This window comes from Dipodomys spectabilis, unplaced genomic scaffold (assembly GCF_019054845.1).
Source record: "Dipodomys spectabilis isolate Male_0828 unplaced genomic scaffold, ASM1905484v1 ptg000038l, whole genome shotgun sequence".
Lineage (NCBI taxonomy): Eukaryota > Metazoa > Chordata > Mammalia > Rodentia > Heteromyidae > Dipodomys > Dipodomys spectabilis.
In genome coordinates, this window is record NW_024870715.1 from 582465 (window position 1) to 599609 (window position 17145).

Here is a 17145-nt window from a genome sequence, read left to right on the forward strand (position 1 = left end):
GGAATGTTTCATGGATTCTTAGTTTTTCCAGAGCCTTCATCATAAAGGGGTATTGGATCTTGTCAAATGCTTTTCTGCATCTATTGAGATAACCATGTAGTTCTTATCCTTGCTCTTGTTGATGTGATGACTTATATTGACTTGTATATATTAAACCAGCTTTGCATCCCTGAAATGAATCCTGTGTGATCGTGGTGTATGATTTTTTTGATAAGTTGTTGAAGTTGATTGGCCAAAATTTTGTTGAGACATTTTGCATCAATGTTCATCAAGGAAATGGGTCTACAGTTCTCTTTCTTTGATAAGTCTCTGCCTAGTTTTGGAATGAGGGCTATGATGGCTTCATAGGAAGAGATTGGTAGTGAATTTTCACTTTCAATTTCATTGAAGAGTTGGAGGAGTATTGGTGTGAGTTCTGCTTTGAAGGCCTTGTAGAATTCAGTTGTAAAACCATCTAGTCCTGAGTAGATGGGAGGTCTCTTATTGCTGTTTCTATTTCAACGATCAATATGGGTCTGTTAAGTTGGTTGAACTCATCCTGGTTTAGTTTTGGCATATCGATATTTGCTAGAAAATGGTCCATTTCATCCAGATTCTCAAACTTATTAGCATAAAGGTTTGACAAGTATTCCCTTATAATGTTCTGAATCTTGGTTGCTTCTGTGGTGATGTTTCCATTCTCATCTCTGAATTTATTTGATTGTGTTCTCTTCTTTTTCTGATCTAATTTGCTAAGGGTCTGTCAACTTTGTTAATTTTTAGAAGAACCAACTGTTTGTTTTGTTGTTTCTATGGTTTTTTTTCTTCTAATTCATTTAATTCTGATTTAATTTTAATTATTTCTTCCTGTCTACTGGATTGGGGTTTAGCTTGCTGCTCTTTTTCAAGGAGCTTCAGGTGTCTCATTAAATTGTTGGTTTCAGATCGCTCCAATTTGTTGATGTAGGAAAGCAGAGCTATAAACTTGCCTCTGAGTACTGCCTTTGCTGTGTCCCAGAGGAGCTGGTAATTTGTGTGTTCATTTTTGCTGAATATCATGAACATTTGAATTTTGTTTCTAATCTCTTCCATGACCCATTGGTGTTTCAACAGTGTGTTGTTCAGCCTCCATATGTTACAGGACTTTTTTTGGTGGTTTTTGGTGTTGAGTTCTAATTTTATTCCCTTGTGGTCTGGAAGAATGCAGGGTATAGTTTCAATGTTTCTGTATTTGGACAGATTTGCTTTGTGATGTAAAGTGTCATGTATTTTGGAGAATCTTTAATGTGCTGCTGAGAAGAACATGTATTCTGATGCTTCTGGGTGAAATATTCAGTAATGTCTGTTAAGCCTAGTTGATCTATGCAGTTGTTTAGATCTGAGGTTTCTCTTCTGAGTTTTTGCAGGGTTGATCTATCCAGTGGGGATAGTGGTATGTTAAAGTCCCCAATAATTAATATCTTTGGATGTATGTGAGATTTGAAGGAAAGTGTTTTTCTTTGATAAATTTGGGTTCTCTATTGTTTGGTGAACAGATATTTAGAATTGTAATATCCTCCTGAAGGAGAGATCCCTTAATTAGTATGTAGTGACCTTCTTTATCTCTTTTTGCTAATTTGAATATAAAGTCTATTTTATATGATATTAGGATTGCAACTCTTGCCTGTTTATGTGGGCCATGTGCTTGGTAGATTTTATTCCACCTTTCACTTTCAGAATATGTTTGTTTTTGTGGGCAAGGTGTGTCTCTTGAAGGCAGCAGATATAAAGATCTTGTTTTTTGCTTCTTGACCTTTATTATGCTCTTGTTGGTTTTCTATGTGTCAGGGTATATATGTTTAAAGTTTTCAAGAAAAATTTTAATACTCCTTAAAGAAATATTAATTCTCATCTATTATAGAAAAGCAATTAAGTGATCAGTAATTCCTAAGGTCAGTATGCATTAAAACAACAACAACAACAAACAAACAAAACTCTCCAAGCCAGGCACCAGTAGCTCCAGCCTGTAATCCTAGCTACTCAGGAGGCAGAGATCTGAGGATCACAGGTCCAGCCCAAGCAGGGAAAGCCCAAGAGATTCTTATCTCAAATTAACCATAAAAAGCTAGAAGTGGAGTTGTGGTCCAAGTATTAGAGCAGTAATCTTGAGAAGAGCTCAGAGACATCACCCAGGTCCTGAATTTGAGCCCCAGCCCCAGCACCAAAACAAAAACAAAACAAAACAAAAACAAAAAACCTCCTGAAACAGAAATCAACCCTGGAGTCTACTTAACTCAGTATACACAACTAGTCAAAAAACTAAACAAGTAAGGAAAAGACTAGCGAACTGTATCTAACCAAAAAAAGCCAGAACTAAAAATTCTGCTTTCTCTTTTGGCAAGTTCAGCAAGACAAGAGCGACAAGTATACCTGAAGACTAGGATGTGTTAATTCCTAACCTTGATCCAATCTCTTTCCCTCCAGCTATTATGATAAGTACTAGTATAGTTCTGGTCTACAGTTTTAGTATATAATAATTTGGTAGTTGATGTGAATTCAAATCCTTAGCCACTAATACTGATATCAACATACTTATTTCTTTTGTTGTTATATAACCCCCCATCCCCTCAATCCTGGGACTTCAACTTAGGGCATACTGCCTCTGAGCTTTATTTGCTCAAGGTTAGTACTCTATCACTTTATCCACAGTTCTACTTCAAGTTTTTTGGTAATTTATTGGAGATTAAAGAGTCTCATGGGCTTTCCTGAATGGGCTGGCTTCAAACAATGATTCTGAGATCTTAGCCTCCTGGGTAGCTAGGGTTACAGGCATGAGCTACCAGTGCCCATCTATACAACACGTTCAACACAAGAAAATGATTTGCTCTTTGAAATGTCTTCTTATAATGAGGTTGTCCATTATAATAAGACACTATTGTAGATACTACGAAACAAAATGTAACACATACAAAGAGTTGGTAATTAGCATTCAAAAAAAGGATCTTTTGGTCTATATAGGTTTGCCTCTAAATTTTCCAAAAGACTGTCTCTTTCTGGATAATAAAATAATTTTATTCCCAACACAGCTTGGAGAAATGCAAAGTTGATTTTTAAAAAGGCTCTTTCTAATTCATAAAATTTCGCTAATCAGTCAGCTTTTCATTGCTGTTACAAAATACTTGAGAACAACTTAAAGGGTAAAGATTATTTTGGCTCACAGTTCCAGAGGTTTCACTTCACAGTCACTTGACCCTATTATTTGTGAGCTGTGGTAAGATAGAAAAGCATGGTGCCAAGAGAGTGGTGGAACAACAGTGCTCCCTTCTGGTGGCCAGGAAGCAAAGAGAGAAAGGGTCTGGGACAAGATATACCCTTTAAAGGACACCTCCAGTGACTTTCTTCCACCAATTAGACCTACCTCCTAAAGCTCATTGACCTATAAACTCAGCAATGGATTGACCAAGTGCTTAGCATCCTCATGATCCAATCATCTTTCAATAGAGGCAATAGCTGAAGATTAAGCCTTCAATATACTAGCCCTTTTTGAAGGCACTTCATATTCAAGTCTTAACCTCCACCACCACCAAAAAAAGTATTTTTAAATGTCCAAGTGATTTCTTTTATTTTTAAGTAAGTTTTTTATTGTGAAAATACTGTACAGAGGGGTTACAATGACATGAGCAAGGTAATGAGTACATTTCTTATCAAGCACTGTTGCCTCCTCCTTTCTTTTCCCCTACCATCCCTTCCCTCCCATCTCTACAACTACACTCCCCCACCTTGCCTAAATTGTAAGGTTTGTTTTTCGACATAGCATCTTGTACATCTCATTGTTGCAATGGGTCAACCTGTATCCCTATTAAACACTTTGTTTTTTCCCTTCCGCTCCTCAAATTATACCAACATCAAATACAGTGAAAACAGGGGTTATACCGTGGGGGAAGAACATACAAAGCAACAACAACAACAAAATCATGTGGTACCTTATAAATACATTAGAAACAATAGCAAGAAAGAAAAAAACCACTTGTGTCCTTATATTGGGGTTCATTTCACTTAATATCATCTTATCTGACTTTTTTGCTTGTCTCAGACATATACTAGTTATTGCAAATAAGGGAAACCATGGGACCTATGTTTCTTTGGGCCTGGCTTACTTTACTTAATATAATTTCCTCCAAGTCTTTCTATTTCCTAACAAATAGGGTGGTGTCATTCTTTCTGATGGAGGCATAGAATTCCATTGTGTATATGTGTGTGTGTGTGTGTATCAATATATATATATATATATATATATATCTCACATTTTCTTGATCCATTCATCTACTGGGTTGGTTCCATATCTTATATATAGTAAATAATGCTGCAATAAACATAGTTGTGCTGGTATGTCTTGTTTGTGATCATTTGGGTAAATGCCCAAAAGTTGAATTTTTGGGTCATAGGGGAGCTCTATGTGGAGTCTTGTGAGGAACCTCCATACTACTTTCCAAAGTGGTTGAACAAGTTTACACTCCCACCAACAATGCAATAGGATTCCCTTCTGTACACATCTGTTGTTATGAGATGTCCAAGTAATTTCTGTAAATATACCATTCATTTAGATAGAGCTTTTGCTTTATCTTATTATGTGATCTTTACAATGCAATAGGATTCCCTTCTGTACACATCTGTTGTTATTAGATGTCCAAGTAATTTCTGTAAATATACCATTCATTTAGATAGAGCTTTTGCTTTATCTTATTATGTGATCTTTACAAGTCTGGGTGGTAGGCAGTTATCATGGGTAAGTATAGAATTCAAGAGGAAGTTAGCACTGTGGGAAACATATTGCAAGTAAGAGAACTTCTTATCTCACATTGGAACAATAATATTATTCTCATTAGAAATCAAATACAAGATTGTATGTAACTAAAAAGCAAGCCCTTCACTCCACCACTATTATCCCAGTCATTAAAAAAGGAGAGTACTAACTACAAAGATACATTTAGTATAGTAAAAAAGACAGCATAAATAAATGAAAAATATTTCATTTAAATGAATATTTTCATTTAATTGAAATAAATAGTATTTTTTAAAAACACAAGTATTTTTCTCTCAGAGAGGAAGTAAAATAAATGTATATTTTTAAAAAATACTTCCTTTAACACTTAGAAGAAAGCACTTGGGTAAAAGTCAGGGTGAGGGATCATAGGAACGAGTTAGCAGAATGTTAAGAGAGATAAGAAGGCAGAAATTTTTTCCATACATAATGATAACTATGTATGTCAGTCTAGCTTTATTATTTATTCAGTCAATATTAATTGTATAAGCAACTGCTCAAGGTACTCCAGGAGATACTAGAATGAATAGGAAAAGAGATCCTTACATTTAAGCAGCTTACAGCCTGGCTAAAAGGAAAATACAGACACATAGATAAACATTCATTCCTTGATTTTTCTATTTCCTGAGTAGTTGCAGAAAAGTTGTGAGTTTGGCACTGTAGGAAATACAAAGGTAAAGGAAGCAGTGCTAATCCAGAGAGTAACAGTGTAGCAGAGAATAACATGATTAGAGTGAAGGTCATCAGAAGTACAGGAAGAGTGGTCCAAATAAAATGCAATGTGAACTTCAAGGTAGAAATGATTCCTAACTGGCACATGAAGGTGATGACAGGGATTGGGCATAGGAACAAACAGCTTTCAATGGTTATACAGGACTTGGGTACACACTGACTGAGGAAGAAAGAGTGTAAATAAGGATGAATGTGTGTCAAGACAAGGATCCTTAAACAGAGTGTGAAGAGCTTACCTCATTTATAGGATGTTGAACATAAAGAAACAGATAGCATACAATATCTTAAAAGTTCTAAAGTCCATCATATTAAAGGAAAGGAAATCTAGTTTTATAGAGAACAGATACTGAGTATATGTGAAGGGCACCATGATTCTGATAGGCTGTTCCAAATTAGGTAAATAGATGAAAGTCTTGATTCAGTCAGGTAAGCAACCCTTTGGAATGTGCTATTTCCCCTAAATCCTGGGAGCTGGCTCAGTTCTGGTATTTTCTTAGATAAGTTAGCTGTGAACCAACACTGGCCTGCATAAAACCAAGGCTTAAGAACTAAGCCTTTCACAACACATTTTTAACAAGCATATACATAAAGACAATTACACAGCCCCCTCCTGCCCTAACTGAGCATTCTTTTAAGAAGAATATTCTTTGCTAGTTCTCCCCTTCATTTTTCATTCCTTTTCTTTATTTCTTTTTTGGGTAGACTGAATCATGGATGGCCTCAAATATGCAAAGTATTTATACACAGCCCTGCTACAGTTTTCTAATTAAAAAATGAATACAGTGTCTAGGGCCACGGTTAAGTTATAGAACACCTAACTAGAAAGTACAGTTATAAAACTCTAAGTTAGCAAGGCCTGATTAGCTGGCCCTAAATTTAATCCCCAGTACAGCCAATAATAATAACCAACAAATCAACACTAATAATAATATGTTTACTATATAATGTCTAGTCTTTGTGTGTGCATGCATGTATGTTCATGTGTGAATGCACACATGCACAGTACATGAGTTTGAATTCAGGCTTAGATACTGTTCCTTAGGTTTTTTTTGTTCAAGGCTGGTGCTCTTGAGCCACCACTTCTGGAATTGGCAGACTCATGGACTTTTGAATGGAGATTCTCAGATCTCATCTTCCTGAGGAGCTAGGATGATAGGTGAAGTTTTTTCATTATCAATTTTAATTCTGAGATGATAACACAAAATATGAATGCTCTAGTACTAATTGGTTTAATTTTATAGAGAGAGTTGGTGTGCGTAAGATGTCAAATGTTCAAGACAAGTATGAATGAGCCCAAAGATAATACTGGTCTTTCAAAGAATTGCTTTCAAGGAATCCTAAAATACATCTAGACTGCCTTCATACTGTGTGACTATATATGTCAATTCATTTTCTTGGAGACAATCCAGTAGTTCTCATCAAATTTTCAAAAAAGGAAAGAGTCAAAAAGGAAAGAAACTCCAGGGAAAATATTGGATCTTTATAGTGCTTGGCATTTACATTTTTCATAAATATATATTTATTTATTGTAATTTTTAACAACATATTTTCCTCCGGAAAATATGCTAATATGCTAATTTTTTTTTTTTTTGGGAGGGGTGTCGGTCGTGGAGCTTGAACTCTGGGCTTGGGCACTGTCCCTGAGTTCTTCAGCTCAAGGCAAGTGCTCTTACCACTTAAGCCACAGCACCACTTCCGGTTTCCCAGTGGTTAATTGGAGATAAGAGTTACGGACTTTCCTGACCAGGCTGGTTTTGAATCGCAATCCTCAGATCTCAGCCTCCTGAGTAGCTAGGATTACAGGCGTGAGCCACCGGCACCCGGCTCTTATATGCTAATCTTAATGAGAGGAATATTCATTTTTTTCTGAAAGTGGAACAGTGGTTGTCAGAGGGAGAGGAAAGAGCTGAAACTTATTATTTAGTAACAGGTTCATTTGAATGGGTGTTTGCTTTCTTTATTAGAAGAAAGAATTAAAGAAATATTCCTACCTAAGTATTAGCATATAAGAAGGAAACTTTTAGGCTGTAAGAAAAATGAGGGAAGAAAATCTTAACCCAAATCTATATCTGTTTTTTGGTGTTGAAATAAAAATACAAACTAAAATAAGATATTTAATTATGAATCTTGTCCAAATAGGTTGTTTTCTGAGTAAATCAAAATAAGCAAATTGTTTTTTAGAGACATCATTTTACCTGTGTGGGGTCCACAGGTACTAAGTCACTACTCAGGGCATAAATGATAATTTAGTCCATTGTTTTCAACATATGAGCCACATGTATAATACACGCATTTCAGAAGCCATATGCTTAATATAAGCATTTCAGAAGCATTTCAAGGTACCAGGAGCATATGTAATGGATACGAAGCAACTATTCTTTTTTTTTTTTTTAATCTAGGAATGTAATATACCCTCAAAATACATAAAAAGAAAAAGAAAAAAGAAAAAGCAGGCTTTTAGTACAGTGATAACCAAAAGAATAAATTATTTTCATATGCCAATTTTGCTGCCTCCCTAAAAAAACAATCTCAGACTACATTATGGTTACACACATATTGAAACATTAAAAATATCCATGCCATGAATTCTATCCTGGTATTTCTAAATAGCATTTATTTCTTATCAAAACATTTTTGATAATTAAATGGTATTACTTGGATAACCAGAAAACAGTTGATTTACAAAAATATTAAAAATTTTCTTTATTTTTCCCACTAATCTGTGTCAGTAATATCTATGGGTATATATATATATATATATGCATACCTATATACGCATCTAAGAAAGTTTTAGGAAGTGGATTCAACATAAGAGTAACTACTAATATTTAAATTCCATAACACAAGCACAAAAAACCAGTATTTACTACTATATTAAATACTATACAATAAGCAAAATAGCTTAGATAGTATTGTGTATTTGCTATAAGCTATTCTGTTTATTGCTGTTGATTTCAACATTTGAAAAGCAGCAGATTATAAAATTCTCCCAGAATTGTATTTACCAAAAAAAGCATTTTCTCCTAATATGTACTTTTATCCAGTAAACTCAATATATATCCACTGGTTGCTTGCCATGTACCAATGCTGTGAACGATAGATGGCAGTTAACCAAACAGCCATGTTCTATTAAATATACCTAAGTACTATTGCTTTTATAAAACATAGGTTTATGTCACCACCTTGTCAAAGTATCTTTGTTTTTGTAAATACACTCATTCTGCTAACAGAATTTCTGAAAATTTTAACGTATGCTTCTGTTTGTTTGTTTTTGAAACAGTGTCTTTGAGTGTAGCCTCAACTGGCTCCAAATTTACACTGGTATGCTTCTGTTTGCTTGGTTGTTTTTGAAACAGTGTTTTTCTGTGTAGCCTTAGCTGGCTCCAAGTTCACACTGGTTTCCTTGAATGACTGAAGGAACATACTACCATGCCAGTTCTGTAAGTTATTTCTTAAGGTAGAAATGTTTGCTTGCCAAGAAGTTTGTTTCTCTGTATAGCAACAATAACATGAAGAAGAAAGCTTAAATTATTTAAAAATTACCTGAAATGGGAATATTCTGTGAAATTGATAACTGTACGTCTCCTGTTCCAGGTGGCATGTCAACTACTAAATAGTCCAGCTGACCCCAATCTACCTAAAAATGAGATGACATAAATAACATCATTGTTAAATAAATCACTGTTAAAATAAAAAATTTAGTGAATAATGAAGTTACAAGAATAAACAAAATTATAACAACAATAGTGAACAAAATTAATGTGTTACTAACAAATCCAAAACAATAACCTTCACTGCAGTTATCCCTATATGCCAAGGATTTTGCTGAGAGTTAAGGAAAATATGGATAAATGAATGCCAGTCAATGGCTCTATCATGCAGATATTGGAAAGATAAACTTAAATTTCCAGATGATTAGTCCCTGTGGGTGTGTACTAGGCACACACACTAATGGTGAACCTATTCACAATGATCTTCAAATTAGGAGAAATCATTTTCATTGGGTTATTTATTTTCAGTGGGTACAGCCCACATTTTGACCAAAGTATTAGCTTTTGTTCCTTATGACTTTTGTCTTTTTTGTTTGTTTTGGTATAGGATTTCCTATCCTAATATATGTTTTGTTACTTTTTCCTTGATAAAAATAAAATACATTAATATTGAAAACTAAAAATCATTTTTAAAATATAGCTAACATCCCAAAAATTAATTTTGATAATATCTTCCAGGTACCCAGATACGCCTGTATCCATGTTTCTTTTTTATATCTTAACATTTTATTTTTCTTAAATTATCTTTCAGTAGTTATACAAAAAGGTTCAATTCAGGATGTGCATTCATGAGTACAATGCATCTTGATCGATGTCATGCCTTCTATCTTTCTCCTTCTCCCCCATTTATCTCAACTCCACTCATCCCCCTCAAGTTACCTGGTCCCATTTTCATACATGTTTGAATATTATGAGTGTATTTGCCTGCTATTTTGTTAATTTTTAGAGGAAATTCCACTACTTAATAAAATCTATAATGTCTAGTATAAATGTAGATAGACTTCAAGGGTGATTCTTATTCTTCTCCTCACATAGTTCTTCTGACATCTAGACTCTGTGAAAGCCCCCAGGATGCTCTCAGTTCTCTAAGCACAAACTTGAGAGTCATATTTGCTACTTTTGTTTTCCTCACTAACCCAAATCAGTTACTCCATTAAAGATTTCTCAAATAGATCCTCTTCTCTTTCTATACTACCCAGGAACCAAGTGAGGCCACCATCTAATACTACTAAACCTAGCCATTCCTTCTATTCCACCCTTGCCCACTCAACAACAGTTAAAAATAATCCATGTAAAAATGGAAGTCTGATAGTGCTTTTTTGTTTAAAACTCTTCCAATGCTTTTAGGATAAATTCAGCTTTGATTCCACAGGTTGTCTGTTCTTCTTCATTAACTCCTTTCATTCTTCAGATCCAGCTTACAATTCACTTCCTGGGGCAATGGCTCCTAAGTCCAACTAGACAAGGAACAGTACTCTTGCTATACAGGTCTCCTAATCAAGAAATCTTCAAGTACCTTTTGTTTTGTTTTGTTTTTGTCAGTCGTGGGGCTTGAACGCTGGATCTGGGTGCTGACCCTGAGCTCTTCAGTTCAAGGCTAATACTCTACCACTTGAGCCACAACACCACCTCCAGTTTTCTGGTGGTTTATTGGAGATTAGAGGCTCATGGACTTTGCTGCCTAGGCTGGCTTTGAATCATGATCCTCTGATCTCAGCTTCCTTAATACCTCTTAAATATAGGGTACTGAATTCAATATTGATAAGTAAATGATATCACAACCCTTGCTTATAGAACTTATAACATACAGAGACAGATAGTGAGTGGTTAATCATCCAAATGCATACGTAATTACTAATGTCACAAAAACATCTAGAAGCATCTGAAGCCAGCAAAATCTACAAAGGGAAAGCTCTGACAAACTGAAAGAATAATACAGCAGTAAGAGAGGAGGATATAGTTTTAGCATCTACCTTCCTATAAAATATACTGAATTACAACACCTCACCAAGAACAGACACAGGAGGTGCTTAGTAACATTTCTATCAAGGAATGAATGAATAACTAAACTCATGTGAAAGGTTGAGATTTCTTTTTAACCCAAGTGGGTTTGAAAAATAGTCACCCCAGGTGAACCATAGCCACCATCTGTGAAACTATCTCCAAAAAGGATGTAGAATAATGTCCATTTTAACTCCACAGCATTGAAACTACTAGTCCTGACAAAGCTTCACTGTTTTAGAGAACATCAAGGAGTAACATTAACAATTTGTCATTTAATCATATATTTGATCTTAATCTACAATGTCTTATATCAGAGAACTAGGTTTAAAGGAAATAAAGATATTTCACTGTTAATTCATTTGAAATGACTTCTAAACTAAATTTAAACTATGAGAAAGAACCTGACCCAGTATCTCCCTAACATAGTGGGCTTTTATAAGGCTGACCAGAATTGGTCTCAACTAAACTCTGCACCTAAGTTCCAGTTTTCTGACATTCACTAACACTGATACTGAAATACACTGGCTGCTAGGAAATTCCTGTTCTCTTTCAAAAGAGCCATGCAAACCACTGAATTTTAGAATAATTTGGAACTCTCTGGCTTCTATATGATGCTCACTTACTTACAAACTGGAAGTATAGAAAAATCCACTGAGAAAACTCAGTAAAACTCAGTGAGGATCCAGATTTTGTGAGCCTAAACATATACAATTTGACTGATCCTCCTTAAAAATGAAATTGCAAAATTATGAATGCAAAGTTGGGTGCAAAAGCCAATATTGTTAACTCTCAACTTGTAATGAAGTTATGGCCTCCTTAGTAAACTGAAAATCTCACAAAAATGCATGCTACACACCAACCTGCCGAGCATAATAACTAAGGAACATAGTAAATTATAGAGTACTGGTTGTTCACCATCATCATCGTGAGGCTAACTGGGAATGTCTCTGCCCAGTATTATGAGGCTGACGATACATCCACGTATGGGAAAAGATGGAATTCCAATTACCAAAAGCAGAACTGTTGGTCACTCATTCGTATGCCTTTCTATTCTACTTAAAACACATGTGTTTGCATCTGTATTCTCAGTAGCTTTTGAATAAGATTTTATGATTGTTGTTTTGATCCGCATCATAGCACAAGTGTTTCTGGAAGGAAGTAATTCATCTTTTTCCCAACTAAATTACCATGTTCATTTTTTTTTTGGGGGGGGGTCCGGCCATGGGGCCTGAATTCTGGGCCTGGGTGCTGTCCTTCAACTCTTCAGCTCAAGGCTAGCGCTCTACCACTTGAGCCACCACAATGCCACTTCCGGCTTTTTTTCTTTTTGCTTACGTGGTGCTGAGGAATCGAACCCAGGGCCTCATGCATGCAAGGCAAGCGCTCTACCACTGAGCCACCTTCCCAGCCCCACCATGTTCATTTTAACAGGTATGCCTTTCTATTCTACTTAAAACACATGTGTTTGCATCTGTATTCTCAGTAGCTTTTGAACAAGACTTTATGATTGTTGTTTTGATCCGCATCATAGCACAAGTGTTTCTGGAAGGAAGTAATTCATCTTTTTCCCAACTAAATTACCATGTTCATTTTAACAGGTGTCCCCAAAATGTTCATGTATTGGAAGCCTGGTCCTTGGTGAGGCAATGTTGAGAACTCAATTTTAAGAGATGTAGCCTAGTATAAGATGATCAGGGCATGAAGGCAATTGCTCACAAACTAATTAATGCTGGTCTGATGTAGTGAGTCAGTTTTTCAGAAAGAAGATTATTACAGGAGGGCAGTCCTGGCCCTTGAAGCTTTCTGGCTCACTGGCTCACTATGTGACCCCTCCTTATCACACAAGCTCCCACCATGATGTCATCCATCATGTTGTGATGCAGAAAATGCGACACTCGGCACTGGTCAAACACATGGAACTAACTGATCTTGGACTTCAAACTGTGAATAATAATACACTTCTTTTCTTTACAAATTGACCATCTTGGTCATTTTATTCCTTCAATAGACAATGGATAAACAGAACTGGCATAGAAGATCAATTTAACCAGGTCTCAGTCTCATGGTCAAAGTTACAGACAAATCACCATGTTTCTAGGACTTCTGACTTAACCTAATTTCTAAGGTTTGAAATGGGTCTTCTGGCTGTAGGCATTCTTGGTTTTGGTTTTTCTGTTTTATTTTGCTTTGCTTTTTGTTTTTTGGTGCCTATCCTGGGTCTTGAACTCAGGACCTAGGTGTTGTCCCTGAGCTTTTTTGCTCAAGCTAGCACTTTACCACTTGAGCCACAGTTCCACTTTTGGATTTTTGGTGGCTAACTGAAGATAAGAATCTCACAGACTTTCCTGCCTGGGCTGGCTCTGAACTGTGATCCTCAGATCTAGGCTTCCAGAGAGCTAGGATTCCTAGTATGAGCCACAGTCCTCTGACTCCATACTTAGTTTTAAATATAGTAATCTCTCCAATGTATACCTTAGTAAAAGAGAACACTTATTCCTATTTCTGTGTACACTCTGCACATCCAGATTCCTCAATAATATCTAACCAGTGTTTAATCAACCACCACTGAATGATTCTATGAGTAATGTTACCAATTTCCAATCTTATTTCACAGCCAAAATGAAACCCTTTTCTATGTAAAGCAACTTTTATATAAAATAAAAATCTAAAGTAAAACATAAAAAGTTTTTCTTTGAGTCTGAATATGGCTTTCACTCTGCCCAATGGGTTATTTATAAAATCATGTAATAGATTTTGTTGCAAGAAGAAAATTCCTACAAAGGAGAAATTATTTAAGTACAAATTCAGTAAAGAGCTGCACAACAAAAAGATTTTTATTTCAGTTCATGGCATACTAGAAATGAAACAACAAAATAGAATCTTATCTTTCTGATTATTCTACCAAGTTTACTCAGGTGTAAAATCAGACTATATTATTCAAGTTGCAATACTGATATGTATCCATCCCTAAATTCTACATTTGTTTTCTCCAAGTGAGTTTTCCAATCTATTTTCATATGACTTCTTTTATATAAGAAAAGGAAGGCACGGGCACTGGTGGCTCAAGTCTGTAATCCTAGTTACTCAGGAGTCTGAGATCTTAGGATCACAGTTCAAAGCCAGCCTGGACAGGATAGTCCCCAAGACTCTTATCACCAATTAACCTCTAGAAAACCAGAATTGGAGCTGTGGCTCAAAGTGATAGAGCACTAGCTTTGAGCAAAAGAACTCAGGGACAGCCCCCAAGCCCTGAGTGTAAGCCCCATGTCTGGGGGGATTAAAAAAAGAAGAAGAAGAACGAAAGAAGAGGAGGAAGAGAAAGCCATCTATGCACATTTGTAATCCTGTCTATACAAGAGGCACAAACAAGAATATCTAAGGTCAAGATAAGCCCAGGTAAAAAGTTAGCAAGACCCTATCTCAAAAAACAAGTGATGCTTCATGTTCACAGTCTCAATTATTCAGGATGTATAAATAGGAGGGTTATTATGGTTCAAGGCCAGCCTGTAAGACTCTATCTGAAAAACTAAAGCCAAAAATGTTGGGGGATGACTCGAGTAGTAGAATGCCAATCTAGTAAGCATGAGACCCTGAGTTCAAATCCTACTAAGGCCACAAAAAAAAGGTAAAAGAAAAGGAGAGGGGAGAAAGAAAAACTACTTGAACAAATCTCTCAAACTCACCACATACTAAAATGAGAGCAGATAATATGTTGCCTGAGGAGAAAAAACCAATAATTTTTTTCTCCTTCTTCCCTTTTATCATTTCCTTTGTTGTCTTCCTGGCAAAGGGTCAGAGCAGGCATGTCCTGACCACCACTCAAGAGACAGCATCAATTCATCAATTGGAGGACATATTATCTAAATGTTAATGCATGGGGCCATCTTGGGTAACTCAGGACCTATTTTCTGAAATAATACTTAAAATAGGCCATTTCTTGGATACTCATGTAAATTCATAATACAGCTGAAATTGTAAAAACTTCCCATACAAAAAGAATGAAAAGACCAAAGAGAAATAGAATATCAGTTATTTATAGGAACACACTATGCTCTTAAAGTTAAGCTTTAGGCCAACTGCATATATGTCCGGGTGTCATAACCTAGGAAATAGATGTCAGTGAAAGACAGGACTGTTGCCAACAAAGCCTAAAATATTATCAGCCTTAAAAATCAAGATATTTTTACTTTTAAGATATTACCCAGCTGAGCACTGGTGACCCATGCTTGTACTTCTAGCTACTCATAAGGCTGAGATCTTCGGATATAGTTCAAAACCAGCCTGGACAGGAAAAGCCATGAGACTTGTATCTTCAATTAACCACCAAAAAGCCAGAAGTGGAGCTGTGGCTCAAGTGTTAGAGTGCTAGCCTGTTGTAAAAAAGCTCAGGGACAATGCTCAGGTCCTGAGTTCAAGCCCCAGGATTGGCAGAAAGAAAAGAAATGAAGAAAGAAAAGGAGGAAAAGAAGAAAGGAAGAAAGAAATTACAAACAAAGGTTATTTTTTAAAAAGAACCTTTGTATAGACCTAAAAAGGTTTAAAATTCCTCAATTTTTTTCAGGAGTAATTATTTTTTATTAATCTAACCTGAGTTACCTTATAAAATATGTTTAGGCATATTTCACTCTAACATGGAAAATTACAAAACTGACATTTTGCATAAAATCATGAATAATATTTATATCTGAAAATTCACTGTCACCAAGGGCAGGATTAAAGCTACCACAGAAGCTATTTTCTGGACTTCCATTAGGCATTCCCACAGCCATCTCTAGGGTTTAGATGGTCTTGAAGGCAGTAGAGTACCTGAAGGACACTACTGCTCCAGGTGAGTAGTCTATCCAACATTCTGCAGGGTAGAAAAAAACGGAAAGAGCTGTGGTATGCAAGTTTAATTTTAACTGTAGCTACCTGTCTACTGCTGCCCTACCATCCCTTTGGTGGGATGTGGATTACAGGCAGAGAAGAATGAAAATAAATTAGTATTCTTTGGGAACCTGTTAAAAGGTCAATACTAGAAACTTTATACATAAAGTTTTAATTTCTGTAAAAAGCTATAATCTCTGTCAATAGAAATATTATGAATTGGCTAGGCACCGGTGGCTCACACCTGTAATCCTAGCTACTCAAGGAGGCTAAGATCTGCGGATCACAGTTCAAAGCCAGCCCAGGCAGGAAAGTCCATGAGACTGTTAGCTGCAATAAACCACCAGAAAAACCGGAAGCGGTGCTGTGGCTCAAGTGGTAGAGCACTCGCCTTGAGCTGAAGAGCACAGGGGCAGCGCCCAGACCCAGAGTTCAAGCTCCATGACCAACAACCAAAAAAGAAAAAAGAAAAAAAAAGAAATATTATGAATTGGAATTCTGCAAGGCTCCCAAGGTCATGCTGTTGGTGAGTGACAGAGCTGGGCTAGAGCTTACTATTTTCTAAACCTCTAAAGAGTTCTGCTAGCAAAAATGCATGCCCTCAAGAATAAAAGTGTTTATTTATAGACCATAAATTGGAAATAGAAGAATTAGTTTCTTTTTTTATTGTAAATATACCGTACAGAAGGGTTACAATTACATGGGAAGGTAATGAGTACATTTCTTATCAAGCACTGTAGCCTCCTCCTTTGTTTCCCCTTCTCATCCCTTCCCATCTTCCACCCACCCACCCCCATCCCACCCCCCTAGAAGAATTATTTTCTTTTCATTTTTTCTCTCTATTTCTCTCTCTGTTTCTCTATCTCTGTCTCTGTCTCCCTCTCTTAATGGTAGGTCATTATTGTCTCATATAATCCTTTAAGAATCTTTTATATTTTAAAGCAATGGTTCCAGTAACAATGAAGCGGTTGGGTATAAATATCTTGACTTTGTGTTACTGAAGAATATTTTCACTTTCAGTAATATGACATTAAATTCAGGATTTGTTCTAAATCATTATATATCACAGTACCAATCATTTACACAAGAAAATTATGTGGTTTAATCATTTAAATCAAAGTAAATAACCTATAAATATTAACCATAAATTATATAAAGATTTTTCAAAATATCTATAGTTTTAGAAAATAATATTCTTAAAACTGGGTCAGT

The 17145-nt window shown here is 35.9% G+C and overlaps 1 protein-coding gene across 3 annotated transcripts in view; it reads right to left on the minus strand.

Annotated features, from left to right (window-relative positions):
- The window catches only part of Nubpl (nucleotide binding protein like), a 215838-nt gene that overhangs the window by 41711 nt on the left and 156982 nt on the right, over window positions 1–17145 (minus strand). For all 3 annotated transcript variants that reach the window (XM_042677408.1, XM_042677407.1, XM_042677409.1), the window contains one exon: window positions 9056–9149. In XM_042677408.1, the coding sequence (XP_042533342.1) occupies window positions 9056–9149 (94 nt within the window). The remainder of the gene's footprint in view (window positions 1–9055; window positions 9150–17145) is intronic.